This window comes from Lissotriton helveticus, chromosome 3_1, assembly GCF_964261635.1.
Source record: "Lissotriton helveticus chromosome 3_1, aLisHel1.1, whole genome shotgun sequence".
Lineage (NCBI taxonomy): Eukaryota > Metazoa > Chordata > Amphibia > Caudata > Salamandridae > Lissotriton > Lissotriton helveticus.
The window spans coordinates 229,873,080-229,896,955 of record NC_136061.1 but is presented as its reverse complement, the minus strand read 5'-3'; the positions used below and the strand labels follow the sequence as shown (position 1 = coordinate 229,896,955).

Below are 23,876 nucleotides of genomic sequence, written 5' to 3'. Positions count from 1 at the left end.
GAACGCGAACCTCATCACCGCCATAACACCGCCCTGAGACCGCGCCCGTACACACAGAGTGTCGCCTGCTCCGAGAACAGGAAAGTATAATGGCGAACAGGGGCCCGAGAACCAACAATGCCCAATCCAAGTTGGACACTGGCTGACAAGCTTGATGATCAGGAGGGACGCGCTAGGCGCAATAATGTGCGCATAATTGGAATTCCGGAGACCGAAAGCAAACAAGCTATGGATCTCTACGTAGAGGACCTGATAAAAACAGTATTGCAACCTGAAGGACTTTCAAACTTTTTCACCGTAGAACGAGCGCATAGAGTTCCTGGCGGCAGGCCTAAACAAGGAGCTCCCCCGAGGCCGGTGCTCGCCCGTCTCTTCAACTTCAGAGATGGAGATGCTATCCTGCAGGCTGCGAGATCCTCTCCACAAGTACGTGTACAAAACTCAATGGTAACTTTATTTCCAGACTACACGGCGGCTGTGTCTCGGTGCAGGCGGAACTTTCAAGAGGTTAAAAAAGAACTGAGAGCGAGAGAGCTACCTTACTCTATGCTTTTCCCGGCGAGACTCCGAGTGGTGGAGAACGACCGGACATTTGAAAATCCTGAGGCGGCACAGGAATGGCTTGAGGGCTGGCGCCAAGCAGGAAGCAGCAACCAAGGCAACAGACAATCTCGCCAACGGCACGGACAAGATCGGGCAGATTTGCAACACGCAGAACATCCGGACCACGGGCGAGCCCCGGGACATGTGGAAGAAGAATAAGCTGCGGACCACAGATGCTTCCTTAGGAACTACTGGCTCGCTGAACGCTTTATTGTACCCAATGAGGCTGCGGCGGCTCTGAGAGGGGTTCAGGGACAGCCTTGGGGGAGATAGAGGGTCTGGAAATTTCACTGGACCTACTACCCCGGACACGCAAGTACTATGTTGTTGGAAGGGAAAAAGCACTCTGCTAAGTTGGGGAGGCGGGTAGTTACAAGTCCGCATAGCAGGGAGGCAGGGATGGGGGAAGGAACCGGGGGGATGGTTCTACGTTTATGTACATTGTTGTTTTTTGTTAAAGGCAATGATAATAGAGTTGAAACACACTCCACAGGTAGGCTTGTAGGCAAAACCCGCGAGACACGATCTAGGTCTATCACGACAGTTCACGGAACTGGTAGACAGTTCCAATCTACATACACTGACAGGTCCGATTACCTTCATACGAACACTGCACAGCACCTATGGCCCTTGACACGATACCGAGACACTGACATGACAATGCGGGAAACCACTGTCCAGCCCCTCATGATTATGACTTGGAATGTGAGAGGTCTGGGTGATAAAATTAAGAGGGGACTGGTCTTACAGGCCCTAAAGAGGATCAACCCGGTATTAGTACTCCTGCAAGAAACACATCTCACAGGGTCGGCATGCAGGGCACTGGATAGATGGGGTTATAAAATGATCGCACATTCTGAATTCACCACGGGATCTAGAGGCACTGGTGTACTCATTAAAAAGTCATCATCGTTCTTGGTACTGCAGACTAAAGTGGATGATCAGGGACGATTTGCAGCTGTCCACGGGCAGTGGGAGGGTAAGCTCTTCAATGTTGTCTCGGTTTATATACCACCGGCGCTGCATGCTGTGGCGCTGCCGGCATTAAACACATTTTTATTGAATCTTCCAGAGGGAGATCTTCTCATAGGAGGCGACTTCAACACCGTATTAAATGCTACATTAGATAGATTCCCAGCTCGACACCATACACCGGGACCTTCACGCTTCCAGGGATTCTTGGAGGCAATGGGACTAGTGGATGTCTGGAGACACATGCACCCAGGGGATCGTCAGTATACATATTATTCCGCGGTCCATGGCAGTCTGTCCCGCATAGATTATTTCCTGATGTTAGATGTTTGACTGCAGGACATTGCAGAAGTCACCATAAAACCCAGAGGCATCTCAGACCACTCCCCATTAATGCTAACACTCGCCTGTCCGAGGAAAACTCGTTGACGACTTTACCCCATATACCCAGGCTATCTTACAGTTCCGTCCATTAAAAAATCACTTTGTAATTCCACTAAACACTATTTTGCAGAAAATGCGACCTCAGTCGACTCCCCTATTACCTTGTGGGAAGCTTATAAGACTGTCCTCAGGGGACAGGCTATTGCGTCCATTACGGGATATTAACGGGAGCGTCACAGAGAACTAACAGAGTTGGAGAGGTCGCTCCAAGCCGCAGAATCCACACAGGCGATCAACCCAAACGCAGACACAGCACACACACTGACTATATGTCAACAACAATACAGGGACCACTTACAGGCACGGACAGTTGAAAATATTACGGCGACACGAGACAAGATATATGATGTAGGAGACAAAGCGGGCAAAATGCTGGCTTGGTTAGGTGGGGACGGCACAAGAGGCATTCAACAGCTTAGGTCAAAGGAAGGGACACTCACAACACACCCAGGGGATATAGTAAATATCTTGGCAGATCACTTTAAAGAAGTATACACCCCCACTGCAAGTATGTCAGAAGCAGACATACAAGAATCGCTCCAACAAATTGATATGGCAGTCTTGACACCGGAGGCAGCTTTAGAATTAGAGGCGGACTTAACGGGAGATGAACTCCAAACCGCTATACAGTCAGTAAAATCAGGGAAGGCTTTGGGTCCGAATAGAATCCCGGTAGAATGGTATAAAACAGTGGCGGAGACGCTGAGCCCGTATCTCTTGGCCATGTTTAAAGAGAGTCTAGCAGTAGCTGAATTACCGTTAGACCAACAAACGGCTACGATAGTCGCAATCCCGAAGCCAACCAAACCCCCCACCGAAAGTTCCTCATACCGTCCAATCTCACTGCTAAATGCAGAAGGGAAAATTTTAGCAAAACTTTTAGCGACTAGACTGGTGACGCACCTGCCGCAGCTGATACACCCAGATCAGTCTGGATTTATGCCTCACAGGAACACAGCCCTTAATCTTAGGAGGTTACAAGGAGCGATGGCTAGAGCATCCAGTCTGATGGATCCGGCGGTTGTCCTGGCATTAGACGCGAAGATGGCGTTTGACATGGTGGAATGGAAGTACTTATTTACTGTGTTGACGCGTGTAGGTTTTGGCCCGAAATTCTGTGCATGGATAAAGCTCCTGTACACTAATCCGAATGCTAGAATTACAGCCAATGGTCACATATCAGAGGAGATTACTTTGGCACGGGGCACACGTCAGGGCTGCCCTCTCTCGCCGCTACTATTCCCGCTGGTGCTGGAGCCGCTGGCGACGACCATTAGACAGACCCCGTTGTTAAAAGGAATATGCTGGGAGGAGGGTTGGGAGGACCGTGTTTCACTTTACGCCGACGACATGCTGGTGTATTTAGCAGACCCTAATGATACGATACCGGTGCTACTTGACATTTGCATCGCTCATGGTAGACTTTCGGGATATACTATCAATTGGTCCAAATCAGTGATGTATGTTCTTAAGGGACCGAGCCCAAATCTTCCGACAGAGTGTCCGCTACAGACCACGGATACTTCATTCAAATATCTGGGAATACAAGTCTCTAATTCAGCAGCCGATTTCTACACCCGAAATTTGCCCCCCCCCCCGCTGGAAGGACTTCAGCGAGACGTGAAGCACTGGGTGTCATTGCCCCTCACACTTCCCGGAAGAGCAGCATTATATAAAATGAAGGCTCTCCCCCGTTTCTTATACGCCGGACGTAGTCCCTCCCCGATATTTTAAACAAGTGGCGGCCTTGATCTCCATCCTTCTTTGGGGCAACCGCCCGGCATGCATAGCCCAAGCAAAATTATATAGTAGCTGGTATGATGGCGGGATAGCGCTCCCGAACCTCCAGCTATATTACTGGGCCGCATAGCTCAAAGTCATAAATCATTGGATACACGCACCCTACGACGACCCAGCCTATAGAGCGGACAGGGCTCAGCTAGGAACTAACAACATGCTAGCGGCGCTATCGAACAAATCCAGGGCGGCGACGTTGATGGGACCAACTAAGCACACAGTAGCATTATGGTATACGGCACACGCCAGACTGGGATGGAAGGGAGTGATAACAAAAATGACCCCACTCTGGGATACTAAAGCACTAGGGCAACTGCGGAGGTGTAAGGGCTTTACAGTGTGGGATAACATAGGCATCTCCACGGTGGGGGATCTGTGGGACAAGGGGGAGGTGATCCCATTCCTACAACTGCAACAGCAATATGAGTTAGGCCAGACTGAACAATTTCGATATATTCAAATAAGACACGCTTTACTGGCGACAATTCCACTTAACACTGAGATCCCTGAAGCCTCTCCCTAAGAAGACAGACTCCTGACAGACCACATGATGCAAAAACCCACCTCTCTTACGTACTGAAAGTTACTCAATAACCTTCCAGACCCTACAGGTACCCTGAAAGAGAAATGGATAGCAGAGGTGGGAGATATAGGAGAATCGAATGGAGGGAGGCCCTAGCATCCCCCAGAGAGGTGGGAATCTCGGAGCGACTGTGATTGGTGCAACTTAAAATCCTACATAGAATATATTATACTAGGACGACACTGCACAGAATACAAAGGGCACCACACCCGTTCTGCCTGAGGGGCTGTGGGGAGGAGGGAACCTTTTTCCATACCATATGGGACTGTCCACTTATAATGAACTATTGGAGGCAGATACTGCGCACCATTTCCCAAACGACAGAAATTTCGCTAATACCTGAACCAAGACGATGTCTACTAAATATATGGGAGCCCAACGATCTTACGAGATATGGTCAGATATGGGTCACGCTAGGACTTTTAATTGTAAAACGAGACATTGCTCAAAAATGAGGTGCTGCGAAAGCACCGACACTGTCGATCTGGTGTAGAAACATGGACCTGACAATGATTACGGAACATACAGTATACTCCATGAGAAAATGCCCTCGAAAATGGAATAAAATATGGGCTCCCTGGAATGCTTTCAGGGGAGACATGTGTGACCCATTGGAAGAAGCTGAGGAAGATAGTTCAGATGAGGAAACGGAAGAGATTTAGACTAGAATTGTGGGAAGGGGGGTCAATTATGGGATGCAGTACGAGGGATATGTTGGAAGCTAACTGCCTGTGAACGGAATGTACCTAAATCACTATTGTAATAAGATTATGATCTATGTGTATTGCCAAGTTTATCGAAACTATAATAAAAAAATAAAAAATACCTGGTGACTCCGAGAAAAAAGCAGGGGGCTCTTCCGAAAGAGGAAGATAGTCCGAAGAAGACTGTTTCACCTACGCCGTCGAGAAGGCAACACCCGTCGATGCCGAAGTAAGTGCCAACGGATTGAATATAGGCGCCACAGGTGTGAACCCCTAAAGGCTGTGAACAGGAGCCAAGATGGAGTCGAACATGGATTCAGAGGGCCTCGCTGACAGCAAAGGAGGTCCTTTCGGTGTGAAGTCACATCCCTCCTTGGAGCAGAGAGGCGTGCCAGAGGGAGGCTGAGATTCAAAATGGCATGAAGGGAGAGACAGTAGTCCCTCATCTGAGCCACAGTTGTCTAGGCGCCAGTAAAAACCAAGAAGGTGTAGAACAGACACTCGCTCCGACTCTGAGATTGGAGGAATAGTAGGCGAGTCAGGAACACTGCACGTATGTAGTAAAGTTGGGGGAGGCTGCGCCCTCGACCGCCTATGGCATGACTTACCAAGCGACAGCAAGAACAAAGGACTTCGGGAGCTGGTCCTCAGAGGAAGAAAAGGACCTCGACTGACTAGGTGCCGTCGACCACAGAGCCGCTATAATTGTCATGTGGCACTCCTGCAGTGCAGACAACGGACTCTGAAGACTCGAGCTGCACTGTTTGTAGTCAGGGTGGGCGTCCAGGCACCACATGCACATTTGGATGAAGGGTCGACATCAAGTCAACAGGACTTCGACGATACCCAGAAGAAGAAAAAAATCACACTTGTGTGGTAGTAGGTCAAAAACAGCCAGAGGTACAGCCCTCCGGATCCCTGTGGAAGCGCGGAAAGGAAGAAACGGACTTCAGGGGAGAGCTTATATGGACTCCCATGACGTCAGTCTGGTGGATGTCGTTGTTATAGAGTCTCTCGATACACTCTTCTAACGTGCAGAGGTATGCTATAGAACATTTTCCTGATCCAGTCTGGCGCCTGGGGAAAATACTAAGGTAAGGAATCTGCAGCTAGATGTCTCCATCAGATGAATATATCAAAAGGAGATTTCGCAGGGAGGATCACCTCTTTAGCTCTTTCTTGAGATGAACAGACAGCAGATGTGTAAAACTGATTTCAGGGTATGGAACGAACAACACCATTAGGAAAAAATTCTCATGTCGGTTTGGAGAGCCCGAAAAAACTATAGAAGGCCAGCAGTATGAGATGGCGTGCAAAAAGAGCAGTTATCAAAGTGCAAAGATACATCTGCAAAGCTCCTCATTCTCTTTACGCTGGGAACTCACGGCCAGTCTGGTGCCAAATGAAGCACTGCTATGGCGGATCCTCTGCTATGGAATCAGAGAGAACTTCTTCAAGCTCAGACAGCACCTCAAAGAATGAAGTTGAGTCGGCATCTTCGAAACTCCCAACCCAATCTTGTACTATTCAAAAGGTGTCGGCCTGGGCCACCAATCTTCTTGGCACCAGGTTTTTGAATAGGGCTTCGACACCTCACATACCAATTCAAATAACTGAGGGGTAGTAGCCTGTGCCAAATACAAGACGTGTATGGTGCGTGTCATAAACTGTCTTTACCTTTAATTAATAATTATTTTCCAACTCAACATGGCTGATGATTGACCTGAAAGATTAACAGTTCGACTTTACCTTGCCTTAATTCAAGTCTGTAACTAATGGAACCAACAGGAAGGGGGAGAAGAGGTCTTTCTTCAACAAAGTCTTTTCTATACAGCCACATACACATTCCACTCTAGACTCCTCTCTTCTATAAGATGTTATGTTATTTAGGTTTTTAGGTGTCCTGGCGCTGAGCAAGGTCTAAGTGGTACCCTTCTGCATCTGGACTAATCTGTGAACAACCACGTTTTCAACCCGTTCCTGAAACAGAGGAGATCCGTGGACTTCCTGAGAAGCATTGGAAGCTTGTTCTAGGCATTAGTTGCACCTATAAAAAAAACTTCCACACCAATTGGCCTTTTTTGCCCTTGGAACAGTCACTCGCTTAGCTTCCGTGGAGCGCAGCACTCTCGCAGGAACGTACCAGTGAAGGTGCTTTCTTAGGTATTCCGGGCCACTGCCCATCAGGGTCTTAAAAACCATGCATAGTGCTTTAAATTGGGCCCGTTGTTTTATAGGGAGCCAGTGATGGTATTGCAGGCCATTTCTGACTGATGCAAACCTTAGAATGCCCGTTCGCAGCCTAGCTGCAGAATTCTGTACCATCTGGAGTCTGCTGAGATGTTTCTTTTGAATATTCAGGTACAGGCTGTTGCAATAGTCCAGACGGGACAGCTGTCCTGAAACTTTCCTCTGGAATGAAGAATTCTATTTTCCTCAGTGTTTTAAGGAGGAAAAAACTAGTTGAGATCACCCTACTGACCTGGTTCCCAAACGTCAGTGTGTTTTCATAATCACCCCCAGGTTCTTGGCTTTCCGCTTGGGGGATGGGGAGGTTGCCCAATTCATTGGGCCAACAGCCTGGTGACCAGAGGTTGGAGTTTTTCCCGAAAATAATCACCTCTGTTTTGCCTGCATTGAGCTTCAGGCAATTTGCAGACATCCAGCCTGTTACTGCTTTCATACAGTCGTGACATCTGGAGGCCATTTTGGCTTCTTTACCCTGCTGAATGGACAGCACAATTTGTGTGTTGTCCACGTATGAGGGCAGGAAGCGGGCTAACACATATTAAAAAGCGTGGGACTGAGGGGGGACCCCTGTGGCACCCCACAGGGAAGGGCGAAAGGCTCTGACCTATCCCTCCCCAGTTTGTCAGCCAGGAATGATTTCAATAGGTTCCACTAAGATTGCTTACTTCTACCCAGTTCTTAATGGTGGAATCAGGTTATGTCAAAGAGTTTTGTCAATAAATCGCAGTTAATAATATCAGTCATGGGGGCGTGGCTAGCAGCCGAGCATGGCGGCAGCCTAGAGGACTAGCTCCGTGGTCAGAGCGGCCTCTCCACAAATCCGTGCACTTATCCGATCACTGGCAGACCTCTGCAGGAGGGACCCGACGCCCGGGACCGGGCGGCATCGCAGGCGGCAACTCCGGTTCCATTCGGTGGCCGGGTGAGCGAGATACCGCCGGGTGCCCCGGCGGCCTACGCAGCAAGAGGGATCCAGGGACTGCCGTGTCTAAGCAGCCCGTCCGGAAGTGCTAGAGACTGAGGGAAGGTCCTGCCGGAAGTGCCCGAGCATTGGAAGAAGAGCCGCGGAGCTCAGGAAAACGGCTGCCGGAGAGTGCTGGGACGGTTGGTGGACACAGACAAGCCAGCAGTGAGGTCGTAACAGGGGCAGCCCAGTGTAACCAGGCCGGACTGCGGGCAGCGGGACTCCAACGCTACCACCGCAACTGGCCCGAACCGCCATCTTGGACAGCAGCGCTCCGCAAGGGGCCCGCAGCGGAGTCCCGTGCGCGGTGGAACAGTGGCAAAGCTGCATCGCAGACAGGACACGGCGGCCAAGCGCATCTGCACCGACCGGGGGGCGAACTCCTGGAACTGGCTCTGGCCGCGAGCGGGGCTCTGAGATCTCCCCCGGCACCTCCGCACATGAGAGTGCGGGAGGATACCATCTGCTCCCGACCGGGCCTCTGAGCTGACTCTGGGCCACGAGGGGCCTCTGCTCGCTGGGGGGCCACGAACCAGGAGCTGTGCAATACCGAGGTGAGCCCCCGGGGAAAATCACTCAACATATCGGCTGATGCCCGGCCCGGAGCCGATATTGCTGCAATACCGATAGTGTAGGCGACATCTGACCACCGCATAAGGTGTAGTTTGGCAGTGCCACCATGGACGGCCGAGGACTGTCCGAGCACCGACATCCGGTCCCGATTCTTGAAAGCACTGACCAGGAAGCTACGAGGGTGGTCAACGGGGTCACGATTGTTCCCTGGACGACGAAGGGCACCCCAAAATATCCCCGCCCCAATAAACACCAGGATGGCAGGACGAGACTCCAAAGGCAGCGCGGCGCAAGCACGCTTGGAGAAATATGCATATGAGAAAGGCGCATCCTCCCCACCGGAGGGACGATCACCCAGCGGTAAATCGGCGGACGGAGCTGGAGGGAAGAAAGCGAAGCTGGACGATGTAATGCGGACATTGACTCAGGTACAAACTACAGTGGGCTCAATCTCCACCGAGATCACTCTACTGCGTGCTGATCTCCATAAGATATCAGAGAAGGTGGGATCGCTGGAGGTAGTCACAAAATCATTAGTGGAAGATGTTTCGGAGCTGCAGACGGCGATGGAACATGTAACAGCCGAGAATAGAATGCTGAAAGAAAAGCTCGATGATCAAGAAGGACGCTCCAGACGGAACAACATAAGGATCCTGGGAGTTCCGGAATCCGAAGGTACGGGAGCGACGGATCTCTTTGTAGAAGACCTGATCAAGACTAAACTGCGGCCTAAGGGCCTCTCCACCTTTTTCTCGGTGGAGAGGGCGCATAGAGTGCCGGGTGGCCGGCCTAAACAGGGGGTAGCCCCGAGACCCATCTTAGCGCGACTTTTTAACTTTCGCGACAGGGATGCCATCCTACAGGCTGCGAGAAAGTCCCCTCCGGTTCAGATACAGAATGCGACACTGGCCTTCTTCCCAGACTACACGGCGGAGGTCGCCAGGCGCAGACGGACGTTCCTAGAGGTCAAAAAAGAGTTGAGAACACGAGAACTACCATACTCAATGCTCTTCCCGGCCAGACTGCGTGTAGTGGCAGATAACAAGACTTGGTTTTTCGACACACCCGAAATGGCCAGGGAATGGCTGGACGGATGGCGTCCGGTCACACAGCCGCGCCGATCAAACAGGACTCAGGGAGATCGACGTGCACGGAGTCGCGAGGGCTCCCGGTCCTCAGAACACGATGAAAGGGAGCAGTCCCCGGTGGGAGATAAATTAGTGGAAGATGCTGAGGCGGGACGGTGATCACCCGGCGAAAGCTGAAGAGTTTTGGTCACAGTTAGCTGCCTGGGAGGCTGCCATTGGACACTGGGCGGAGGGCCTCCGGAGAGAGTAACCAGAGGTCGCCGACTGTGGGGTGTTCCTCACCTCAACGAGCAAGTATTTTGTGTGTGGGATGGGTTAAGCACTCTGCTAAGTTGGGGAGGCGGGCGGTTGTTAGTCCGTGTAGCAAGAGGGCAGGGAGGGGGGGGGGAGTTTGGGGGGGGATAGTTGCTACAGTTTACTCCTCGAGACAGGAGGTATTGTTTGTTAACAAGTTGACTCAATGTAGAAGGACACACTATGTGGGCACTGAGAGAATACAGACAGTAATTCAGACGTGGCCGCGCGGGTACTCCCCCACGATAAATACAGAGGTCCTGCCCCATGACACACATGACACAGTACGCCCCGACTGAGACCCCGCAGGAAGGTCCTCAAACGACACTCGTGACACCGTTACAATTCATGTCATGGAACGTAAGGGGCCTAGGGGACAAGATCAAACGGGGACTAGTCATGCAGGGCATTAGGAGAGCGAACCCGTCCTTGGTTCTTCTTCAAGAGACACACTTAGTGGGCACTGCAAGTCAGGCATTAAACAGGAGGGGCTACTGAATGATCGTACACTCCAAGTTCACTTCTGGGTCACGTGGGACGGGTATAAAAAAACAAAAACAAAAAAAAAACAATAGTATCAGACATACATATTGTCCCCAAAATATCTTTTTACAAAAGTATTGCTTTGTTGGCTCCAAATTTTCTATTCTGAACTTTAATGGGGAGATATTTTTTTAAATATATTTAGGATACAATATTTATGTCAGATGATATTCTGACTACGATATTCTATCAAAAATATTTTAGAGGGAACACACCAGGGGAGAGGCAAACAGTAGGAAGGAAATATAAACATTAACGGCTCCCAGAAAACCACCTTTTCTCAAAGCCCCCTTTAATATTAAGATTTATTTCCGAGTTACACATGTCGACTAGTCCATTAAATGTGATCAAACAGGCCTCAACAAGAGTGAGGGAGGAAGGATAGAAGACCGAATGCATGTTAAAGGGCCACCTGGGTAAAACACAAATGCTCTCTGTGTTTTCTTACTGTAACATTTTCATCACAAAAGCACATTTTGGACTGAACAATATCAGAGTCATAACTCATCTTCCTTACTTTACATTTCTTTAACTAGTTTACAATATGCAATTTGTTAGGATAAAACATATACATATGGAATTTTGAGAATAGAAAGTGGCACTAAACTCAATGGTGCAAATGGAGTCAAAATGTGAATTCAAGAACAACTGCATACTTTATTCACTCACCAGATCACACTGTCATGAGTACTTATGTTTTCTTGAGACATGGTCAAAAGAAGATCTGGCAAATTAATTTTGACGAAGAATGCAAGATCGCTCGGCTCCCAGCTCATATCCAACAGATGGAGCAGAGAGGTCTGTACACAAGACAAGGCAGGAAGCAATGACCTACAGATAGGGTGAAAGTTGTAGTTAGGTGCTATTCTGAAGGTTGGGTTCAGAGAAGGGTTACAACAACTAAAGTAAGTGAAGTAAAAAAGACGAAAAAGATAATCAAATGTTTCAACTTGCTAAACAGATATCCTACTTTGTATTTATCTTAGTAGTTTTAAACAAATATACACAAATACACATATAAAATAAATGAAGAAAACACATTTATAAAGAAAAGTAAAAAAGAAAAAGAAAAAAGGACTTGGAATAACAAAGTAACAAGTAGTGTATTCCAAAAAGGTCACACATTTCAGTAACCAATTCGCGAGAAAGGACGGGTTATTGATAAAGGGATAGGACTTCACGGATTTCTAAATCACTCATAAAAGCTAGAAGTCAATCTATAAGCGTGATGTCCAATGCAATTTTATCCCAAATTATGGAGCAAAGCATGGTCTACAGCACAAAAGGCCTGAACTAAGATTTTGGTATGCCTGGCATACCCAATCGAAAAATGTCCTTACTCAGGTGCTACAGAGCTCACGGGCCAGATAGGCTGGTTGTCCCAAGAGAAAGACCAGAAATATCAAGGAACTCTTACCGATGGCTTTTAAAGAAGGAATAGGGCAAGTGTACCTTCTAATTATAGTTTACTGACAAGATATTGCTTGTATGCAGGTCCTTTTCAAATGAGAATACGCAGAGTAGGCTTTCCCACCTGGGGGGATTTTTATTGGTTTAAAACATCTAAGGTGTCAGTAAAACCTGCAATCTGTAAAAGGGCAGGGGCAATAAAGAGCACGCACACATAGATGCAAGTACATGTATATGTATCTACCGCATTACATGTATGGTGGCTTTATAGCAGGAAATACAGAGGCATAAAATACAAAGGAATACATTTGAGCATACTACCTATCCAATTTTAAACATTGTGCTAGTGTGGAGGACTGTTGTGAATTTTTATTTTGTGCATCATTAACATGCAAAATACAGTTACACACTTGATTATAAAGATATATACACTGATACAGTACTGTTGTTTTAGTCAACAGCCTCTGTATATTTCACTGTTTGATATCTCTGCAGCACGTAGTCAAGCAGAACATTATTTGTTTGTTTCCATTATTATTGTTGTTCATGGTGTTGATGAATCTTCACCAAACTGCAACTATTACTTCAAGCTCTTTCCACTAGATCACCATACCCTAATTCATTCATAATACCATGCTGTTGTTCATGTATTTTATTTGCTCCACCATCTCAAGATGGTATTAGCATAGAGTGGGTAGAATAATTAGTCATGAAGTGGAATAGTGCTTAGGTGTTAAGGCAATATGAAACTTGATGAGACTGTACTCTGATTTGCTACGAGTGTAACATTTTTGATCATACCATGATGATTCTGCAGCTCTGTTAATTTCAAAGGTGAAAATCATGTGTAAAACTCTCCATTTAGAGGGTGAACCAGAGACATTCCTGTTTTACTAGAGATGTTGTCTGTTTCTCTCCTGGTTTTGCTGCCCACTTGGGACTGGGACATTTTTTGATTTTGCATTTCTATGTATGCTTTGTTTGCTGACAGCCTTCATGGCACTGACAGCAATAATTGAGATTTTTTAAAATAAATCTTTAAACTATTCTTATGATCTAGAACTTGGTTACTGAGTGGGCCAATTTACTTCATTGGCTGTATCTCCGATATAGTTTATGTGTTGGAAGCCGACCTTACCTCGGGAAACATTACCTTATGAAATTGGGGTTAACATTGTCTTTGATTCATTGAACTGTGGACGTTCTGTTGAGGTAAAGATTTGGGGCCTAAACTGCAGGGATCTCTGCGCCCAAACTAAGAAAATATCGTAGCCAGAAGATTGTGTACCAAAATATTGTGAAGGTAAGCATATCTACAGATAAGTGTAAATTTACTATACTTAACTCCACACAATCTTAACAATGTATTCATCTTCATGGTACGTAGATGTGGAGTTAAATGTAAATATATATTTACCTTTATGAAATGTTGGTAGTGTATATCCTGGCTACAATATTTTGATAGTACAAAATGTTTGTGCTTGATATTCATATTTAATAGAGAACCATGCAAACATGAAATATAGACAATATTTCAGAGGTCTCTGTGAAATATGGACTCATCATCATAATGACAGATAAAGAACCAATCTGCAGAGCTGTATCATTGCCACTAGGTTTATGCAGCAATGGAGGACCAAATTGTGCAGCAGGAGATAAATTGGGTTGCTGGTTGGGGAGGGTGTGAGCCCTTCTTCAGCAATAGGCACAATCTCTTACAGGGTGAACCACAAAAGTCACTAAATTAACTTGTGCTAAACCCTCTGGTAGTTTGCCCCAAAAGCAGCCAGGCTTAACTTGGAAACCATGTGTAAAGTATGTATGCTAAGTATCAATAGGAGAGGGAGGAAAGGTACTGGAGTCAGTTCACTTCCCCTAGTATATATCTTTGAATCAAAAGGAACTAGCTCTGGAGTAGGTGCTCCTAGCGTTTGTTTGTATTGAAAGGAAAACACATTATGTTTTCAAAAAAGCCCTCACTCACCAACCTAGTTGGTGACAGCTTCATCATTGTGCCCCATCCAAGGCGCCAAGTGCACCTCGGGTGTGCTACGACGTCTGGATACAGCGGAGAGGGTATTGTATCGTGAGAGTGCAGAGATAGTGGGAGGGTGGATGTTAAAAAAGACTGTCCTAAGGGTCCTGCTGGGCAAAAATGACTATTTTAATCTATCGGCCCTTGGCAGAGAGTAAAAACGAGAGGCGGATATTATAGGAGGTTTAAGGAGACTCCAATATCCTAGTCGGTCAACATGTTTCAGCCATGCTCCATTTAATGGTATGGCTTTCTTCAGGACCTATGTGTAGTGCAAAGTTTGAGGTCTAAAAAATGTTTTCTAAAAGATCAATTATGTGACCCACGCTCTAAGGTGTGATATGTGGTAAAGGAGTATTTCCTCTAAAGGCGCATTCTCAGGTAGTTTTTGAGAAATGGTACCTGCTTCGGCCGCCATGGATCTCCGTCGTAGATCCATGGTGGCAGCAGCAGGTACCGAGCAGGGCTCTAGACCTTGACGAAAGTGTGAATACAGGTCGGGCCCCCACATGGAACTCATGGGGCATTTCTCAAAAACAACCTGAAAATGCGCCCCAGAGCAGCACCGCAATCCTTCTCCTGAGTAGAAAAATGATCTGAAGGGTCAGTCTGAGGGTCGAACATTAATACCTGGTACCCACTTTAAAGTGGGAGAAGCTTCTGGAGTTTCCTGCTACAGAGGTGTCTGGAACTTCTTGCCTGCCTGCCCTGGTCCCAGTCTGCCTGGGGGCACAAAAAGGTAGTATGATGTAATTTGTGTGTGAGCTGAGCCAGTGCCTTTGAAGTACAAGTGTGGTAGGCGACAGCTCCGCATCGGGTCCCCCATCAACTCAGAGGTGGTCCATCATGAAAGCACTCAGACCCTCTATTCTGATGTTGCCTGGGAGAAATGTACAAAGGCCAACTGCCAACTACACCTAGTCATGTGACCCAGGACAGACTGCAGGGATCAAATGGTTAGGGACACAAAAACGGCAACTTTCTAACAGTGAAATTTTCCGATTATGACTTAAAATCAGACTTTACCATTAAAGAGGATTTTCACTTACGATTTCTCAAACTTGACTTTACTTTCTGCTCACAATCAATAGTTAGCACATATTACAGGTAATAGGTTAACCAAATGTTAGCCTACGGAAGAGGTAAGACTCACAGTAGTGAAAAAATTATTTGTGAGTTTTTCACTACCAAGACAGTAAACTTAAAAATGCATGCCCAACTTTTTAACTACAGTGCACCCTACCCTTTGGGCTGTTCAGGACCTAACTAAGTGGTGACTTATTTGTATATGTATACCAATTTTTTGGAACAACTTCACTAGAACAATTGAATTACACTTTATGAGTGCATGAACTTGTAACGATAGCCGAGAAAACATTTGTTTTCTTGACCAGAAAACAGACCTTGGAGGTTCAGGCAAGTTCCTTGCACCCAGAGGAGATGTTATGAACAAGCAATTGTTGACGGTGCACTAGTCATGTTATGCTGATAGTCTATAAACTCTGACTGGTCGATTGTTGCTGCACTGCATAGGGTCTACTGACATTTTAAAAACATTTTATTTGTGAATCTTCTAAAAAAAAAAAAAGGCTGATAAATATTAATGTTCCTTCATCTTCTGGCCTACAGACTAGAATATTGACATTGTGTTAGGCTTTCACATTACGTTAGAGAACTGTCACTTTTTTAGCAGTGTAACTCCATCTATTCCTCTTTATTCTCTCTCAAAGAAGTTGCTTAATCAAGAGTACATCACAATATTCAAAGGTTTTAAGGTAGCAGTCAACGGCTGCTTTCTTCTCAGACCTAGCCATCATGGAAATAATTGCTTATTGATTTTGATGGTTTGCCACTGAAAGATCATGGCTCCAAGCTTATCAGCAAGGATGAACAATGCAACACAGATATAATATCCTGTCAATATTGAGCCTATTATTTGGTCAGACATTCTCTTTCACTATTTCATCAAGTCTTGCTTGATGATCCTGCAAAAACCTTTCTATGGTATCCCAAAGAGAGTTTTTGCATCTTCCCAACCCTAACTTCCAACAGCTCAAGTGGCCGCTGTGCACTTACGTACTAAATGAATCTAGATGTGTACAGGCTTTGTTTGTGAAAAGAAATATGAAGATGCATCATACTTTTACTGCTCTTGCAAGACCACCAAAAGATGCTGAGTAGACTCATGCTCGGCGAGACTAATATGTTTTCAATGCCGTGTATGAGATTTTTACTTGAAAGGGGTAGAGAAAATCTCCATAGTTGGACTACACTGAAAAGGACTGCCGTAGACTGCCATTTTATCATTTTGGGTAAATTCTGCAGTCACTCCCAGAATCCAGCCCTCAAGCAGACTTTTGGACCAGTCATTAAGAAGGATGCCACAGTGAAAGTTGGAGTACAGTTTATAGAAATTTTCTGACAATTCCCAGAATCTTGCTGGTTATGAATGCTGGCATCTTCTGTTCATGAGATTGATGCGTGCCTCAATGATGAATTCTTGGGCAACCTAGACCTCTCTTTCACTTTTGTCGGCAATGTAATCACAAATTTCTTCAATATAGATTGATCTTTCAAAATCGATTCACCTCTCAATGTCGATCCATCATTAAACATCAATGCTTGTTTCAAAATCAGGGTTTCAATTAACATTGAGTCATCTTTTGAGGCTGCTAGATCCTTCAAAGATGAACTGAACTTCAACATCTTTGTGAAAATTACAAATAAGTTTTTATAAGCCAATACATCCTTCAATGTCTGTGATTCCTCTGACATATGGGGAATGATTCAACATGAAAAGAATGTAGGTGAAATGTTGATGTTTAATGCACCTACAAGAGGAGTCAGTGTACATATCCATGTACACTCAAGTGGAGGGAGGCTTTTTGCTAAGCTCCACATTAGCTTAGGACCCAGACTTCTGGCATAACAGCTTCATACAGACGCCCCAAGATATTGCGGCATAGATATACAAATGTCGCGACACAAAAATGAAAATGTTGTGGAATTTATTTTACTCGCATCATTGCTTTTCCGCCTTAAATTGAGGGAACCTGTTTTAGTTTTAGAGTGATCCAATTTAAAATAGGCATGTTTAAAGTTTCTACAGCTCTACAGTAGCACAGCTCCAATCCTAACCTGGTGGGAAGGGAGCATATTTCTAGATGGGATGTTCTAGTGTCCTGGATCAATGAGGCAAGACACCTCGTCCTCATGCACCCTAGTGCGCAGGATCGTAGTGGGTGGAGAAATTTGTGGTAGTGGAGTATGTTTTCCACAGCCACGTAGGCATTAGGTAAATCTTATACAAATAATACGTAGCGATGGTCTGACCAGAAATCACAACTCTGCCCCAGTCATCACAAAGGAATGAAGTTTTGCAGTGATGGTAATGAAAACGTGAATATAGGATGGCCACAATTTTCCATATAGTTCTAGAGGACCCATGACCAATTCAGAGCACCAAGTCGACACCGGTATGCTGCTGTTGGGTGCCCTCCTTCTGGTCCCACCCGAGCACCCCATATCGATTTAGAGTGCCCGCCGTCCTCTCTGAATTGCTGCAGAGAGGATCTGTAAATGATTTGCTCTGAGGACTCCGCTCATGGATGGTTAGGGATGGCAACTGCATTTGAGCATCAAAGTAGTGCCACACCACCAGTTCCTCTGAAGAATTGTGTGTATATTGCTTCACTATACCAATCTACCCATTATTCACTTCATATGTTCGCAGTAGGCCAGTTTGACTCACCACACACTTTCTTCCCTTCCCAGACCGCAAGGTTCAATTAACAATAGGAGGAGGTATGGTCTGACCCAGGGTGTGAATTTAAAGTGTGCATGCATGTGTGGCTGGTTGGTGGGCTAGCTGCACATGCACACTTTATTGCTGCTTTCTCTGCAAGCCAATCTGTTCTCCATTAGAGTGCTGGGGAACGAAGACTATAGTTCACAGGACTGTAATTGAGTACAGTGTTACTTTGGTCAAACACGAGGATAATGAATCCTGAGGGCTTGCAAGGCTTTGTAATTGGGATTGCCTTTCCGTAAATGTCATTGTAGTTGGTGTCAACGGGGAACCACTGGTCGGAAATCACTTCTTCATACTGAGATATGATCCTTTTGTGTGGCCCAATGGCTCCTCTAGCTCCCGACTATTTTATTTAGAACTATGCCCCTGCACGAGCTCCAGCTAGTCCTCTAGGGAGGGCCTCGATACCTGGAGCAGCATTGCCAACTGGGTGCCCAGCCTTGATTTGTGTTGGTGTACACCCTCAAGATGTCGTTGATTCCAAAAAGTTGGTAATTGAGAGGCAAAAATATCTGTTAATTATGTTTTCACAACAGTTTGTCAGTCTCGTCAAAAATATATATATATATATTGGCTCATTCTCCAAAATATTGTGGGCAGTTTTGTAAAAAGCACTGCCTTTTCACAAAACTGCTGCTTTTGCGATTTATTTGCAAATCGCAAAATCCTGGTCTGTCTGTTTAAAATATGTTCTTGTTTCTCCTTCCTACAGATTCCTTCTTTTGTCACTGAGTCCCATGGTGAACATGTGGAAGTAAAACAGAAGAGAACTGTTACTGCATCATGATGTAATGCTCTTTAAAAAGTGTGCCTTCAATACTTTCCTAAAGTGAAGCACAGTTGAGTCAGTACTAATGGATATCAGGATGTTCTCCTAAATTGTGTGTGTATAGATAGCGGAAGCCTGCTCCCTTATTTTTTGTCTACTTTACACCATGTTACCTCCAATCTGGTAGTGTCTTGGTGACAGGAACACTTAGAGCCACTGGAAATGGTGAAGTTGTCAACCAGGTAGGCAGGGGTGCTGGTTGTGATGGTTTTGTAAATGCTAAAACTGGTTTTGTAGATGGTGCAGTGCGGTAAGAGGAGCAAGTGGAATTCTATCAAGATGCGGGCAATATGATACATTTCTTCAGGCCATGGATGAGAAGAGTTGCAGCGAGTAGGATACCCTTTTGTTTCTAGATCTTTATTAAGTTTACACAAAACAACTCAAAATACATCCCCAATGGAGTCACGTTTAAAATTCTGACCCTGTTCACATCCACCATTGTAATAATAAATTAAATAAGCACAATCTCACAGTCTGTAGCAGAGCATCACCCCACGTTTAGCTCTCGATCCCCCAGAAGAGTTAGCTTAGTTTCTCGGATGTCCAACAACCCCCAGCCAGTGCCCAAGCCCATTCCCAACATTACCACTACCTCACAGTCCAGCACGACAATTCAGAATCCTGTTAGGAGTGTGGCACACTAGTGCACGGATCCCCCATATGAGAATGAGAGAAGGTACAAAAGATATCTAGGTATTTAGTGGGTCTCATCTCATCGTCTGCCTCCAGGTTCAACCTAGCCTTCCCAAATGGGAATAAACTGTTCAGAGACCCCCCCCTTGACTGTGGGACTTGGTCAGTACATTAGCCTAGGCCCACGTCCACTTTAACACCATGCAAATCAAAAGTTCACTTCTGGGGACTTCCACGCATTGCTATTTGTCCCTTATGTAAGATAAAAATTAGGTAAAAAAAAAACCTATAAAGAAATGTATCCCAGTTAGCCCTGGGACTAATGCCCAGTAAACGCAATTCAGAGGTGGACAGCACAACATAATCAACTATGCCAGCAGTGGTCTTCACTATCTAATCTCATGTCCACCCAATCACCGGACACTTCCACACCATATGAAGAAAGCCCGCCTCAAGAACCATGCAACAGGGGCACACTGAGATCGCGGCAGGATACATGTGTGCTATGCAGTGTGGCTTAAGATAGGTTTGCTACAAGTAACTAAACTGGGGAAAACAGCTCCACTTGCTGCAGGGCCTGTGCCCACTGTTCATCTGAAAACTGCTGCTGGACAGCCATCATTCAATGGTCCCGAATCAGAGTGTCTGGCTATGGGCCAGGAAAGCAAGATAAAGAGCTTTCCCGTACCCCAAATCAACTCCTACAAAAATGAATTGAGCTCAGCAAGGGAGCACACTGGGAGAGCAAATGGAAGGGTTGCAAACTAATATAACAGCATTGGCAACATAAGCATTTTTGAGATCACCAGCCAGCTCAGCGGAGAAAGTGGGAGCAAAGTCCAAAACAGTACCAATTTACGCACCGAGCTTAGAGCCTTATACACATTCTCCTCCAACAGATCATTATCAGAATGATAGATTTGTATGCCCAGTTCTTTGAACGTGCCAAATTGCCACAGGAGCCATGATTGGGGTAGCCCACCCCCATACCACTGTCATGCTCAGGAATCGGGCAGAGGGGGGAACAGACTAGACTGACCAATTAACCTTTTTACCCGACATCGTCCCAAACTCATCTAGCAGGGGCATCAGCGCTGGAAGCGAATCACCAGCTTCCTGCAAATTAACTAGAGCATAATAGGCTTACATGAAGACCACACGGTGAGCTCCAGATGCCTCAATCCCCCACTGACTCACTCGCATACACAGCCGACAGGCCATCAGGTCCATGGGCCAGGCAAAAATCAATAGCGACAGAGGGCAGCTCTGCCTGGATCTCAAACCTGTCACATATCAGCTGCCCTGTTTTAACCCTAGCACCCGGTCCTCCATAACGGCCCAGATCCAACCCATGTATCAAAGTCCCACTTGCATCTTCTCAAGCGTCGCAAATAAATAGTCCCATATAGTGACACCGCCACAGCCAACCCATCTCCCCCAAGTAGGCCCTCATCAACCGTAGTAGGCAAAGTATGTTAAGGAAGGTGCTACTGCTAGGAAAAAAACTATTTTGATCCACATGGACCGATGTACTGACCAAAGGGGGCACTAACGAGGACCTTTCCCAATATTTTATAGTGAAGATTCAGCAGCGATAGCTGCATATAGGAACAAACAACTAAGGGGTCCTGGCCCGGTTTGGGAAGCAACACTTTTGACCCTCCCACATAAGAGTATTCTAAGGGCAGGCCGTCCATGCCCGGAGTCTTGTTACAAGCAATTTGGAAGATTGCCAGACGGATCTCTTCCAACTGGAGGGGTGTGCACCAACCAGGCCCTGCACTCTGACTGACTGCATCTGCTGCAAAATCTGGAATTACAGCCCTGTGGTTTCAACTTGCTTCAAGAGGAATAAAGAGTGGATTCCCTCCAAGCTACAGGTTAACAGAGCTCACACGAATCCCCAGCCTGGAGCGCTTCCAGTGAATCTGTAAGGGTTTTGTCCAAGTGGATTGTGGGAACTGAACTCCCAAACTTTCAAGACCATCTTGGAGATTCCAGACCCTTGGATTGTATTTTTGGACACTTTGGGACGCAAAGAGGAACTTCAGGAAGAAGTTTCAGAAGTTTGGAGAACTTTGGAGCAACTTTGAAAAAAAGCTCCAGAGGGGGACCAACTGAACCACAAGAGCCAAGCCGGCAACCTTCAACTGCGAGCCGGCCTGTTCTGCTGTTTCGTCCCGCAGAAAAGCTCCAGAGGTCCGACTTCAAGAATGTGACCGAGAGCTCCCTGGAAGGCAAGCTGGTGAACTCTCACCGAACCCAGACTGGTGAAGAGCATTGAGGGACCCCGGCAGAAAAAGCACCATGGACCCTTCTTTTAGTTTCATACAGCAGATCTGAGGGGCTCTGTCCCTCACAGATACGTATTCAGTGTTCTCTGGGGTCAAGCAGGAGGGCACTCCTGTCCAATGAGGTGCAGGGCAACATCCTAGAGCAGGGCCACTTCCTCCAAAGTGTGGCATAATGGTCTCCTAGAAAGCACTATTCCTCTAAATTTCAATATGGCTGAAATCTCAGCCGAGCAGCAAGAACTAGTTAAACCAACCGCTAGTATGGCTCATTTGTATAGCTCTTCTCCCCCCCCCCAACATCAGCAAATTCTTTCCTTAAGCCTGCATTTGGCTAGGTTCAGAGGGGATGGAGGTAGATGGACCTTGCCTTCTCTACCGGTCACATTCTTCCTTTGAAGCTCATGTTTTAGGACCCCTGCTCTGGCATTCCTGTGTAGCAGAACCCTCTCCTCTTAGATAGCCTCTCCCCCGGGTGGCACTTATCACTTCATCAAAGCAACCTGGCTAATCCCGTTACCAATCAGGGAAGAGGGTAGGAAGGTTGAATTTTGGCTTACAGACAAAAAAGTCTGATAATTTATTTTCTGTACATTTCAGGATACATCTAACAAAAGCATGTTGTTGATTTATCAATAGCATTCTCCTAAGCTTTTGAATGATATTTTGGGTAATCCCCAGGATAGTAATGAGTTCATAAACTATTGCAATGTTAACCTGTGGGGCTGAGGATCTACGATGAGAAAAATGCAATATCCAATTTCTCCATCATCAGGGCCCATAAAACATATTTTATAAGGACCCTGCTTATAGCTACATTACCCCTGCTTCCTGGGATACATAGTGGAGACTTCAGGGGTCCTGAATGTACACAAATAATGTAGATCCTCACTCCACAGTTCTCATAGCACAAAGGCCAATTCTGAGAAGCACTTTACTACAATGGGATAAGTGAAATGCACAATTTCTCTATCCCCAGGGCATATAAAACCTCTTTTAGAAGGGAACTCCTTATGAGCACCTGATCCCTCCCACTCCTGGGACACCTAGGGGAGACCCTGAGGGTACTTAATATGCCAAAATATTTTAGTTTATCAATTATTGAGTGCCCCTACCACCAAAGTTGAGTTTGGGCACAATTTACATATACAAACAGTCATGCAACACATGAATGCTTTTAAAATGACCCAAGGCTCTCAGCAGTGCACATATTCAAGTGTAGAAAAGACAGCTGGCCTCTAAACTGCCATGCCCTATTATATACTAGGGACATAAAGGTAGTTTTAATCCCCCTGTCCTATTCTATACTGGGGACTTATAGGATAGGTCATGCTAATCATAGAGGTAACCTAACACATAGTGTATCCTAATTTGTGTGTGTGTTTTCACTGTGTTGTCACCATAGAACTGGCTCAGGGCCTGGTTAGGCAGAGCCCAGGGACAGTTAATCAGTACTAGTCAGAATAAAATGGGGGTGCCCAGGGCACAGGATGGCTTTGCAACACACCGTTAATATTCCATGGAAAAGCTAGTGCACACAGGCCAGAGACACACAGCAGGAAACATGAGAAAAAAAAGGCAATCATGTAATCCAAAGCAATCCAAGTTTATTCAGTTTCTTGAAAAGTTTTAGGGTTGATACAAGAGCAACTTGAATCTAATCTTTAGGTGCATGAGAAATGTCCATACAGGCTTTTTTTTGTTTTTTTACAGTATGTCGAAATACACATTTCATCCTAGATAATTCGTAATATCATGCACCCAATGCATTTCAGGCAACAAGCCCTTCTTCAGGGGTAACTATAATGTAGCGAGAAACCCATCAGCAAACCGCAATGACAACACAAACGTGACCATAGAGAAATAATTACACATTATATGATATAAATGTACAAAACCGTCACCTAGTCCCTTTAACTAGCCATGTAATGCAAGCCCACAGGGACCCTGCACTGCCACATACAGGGAGCGATAAAAATCCACAAAAGCATCATTAATATCCCCCTGGTGTTCATGACCATGCCCCCATCCAACTAAATTGCCACATGG

General features: G+C 46.0%; 1 protein-coding gene across 1 annotated transcript in view; it reads right to left on the bottom strand.

Moving 5' to 3' along the window:
* ZZEF1 (zinc finger ZZ-type and EF-hand domain containing 1) overlaps positions 1-23,876 on the bottom strand; it is a 1,627,273-nt gene that overhangs the window by 796,707 nt on the left and 806,690 nt on the right. Inside the window, exon 32 of the mRNA XM_078679684.1 lies at positions 11,485-11,646. Coding sequence (XP_078535810.1) covers positions 11,485-11,646 — 162 coding nt within the window. The remainder of the gene's footprint in view (positions 1-11,484; positions 11,647-23,876) is intronic.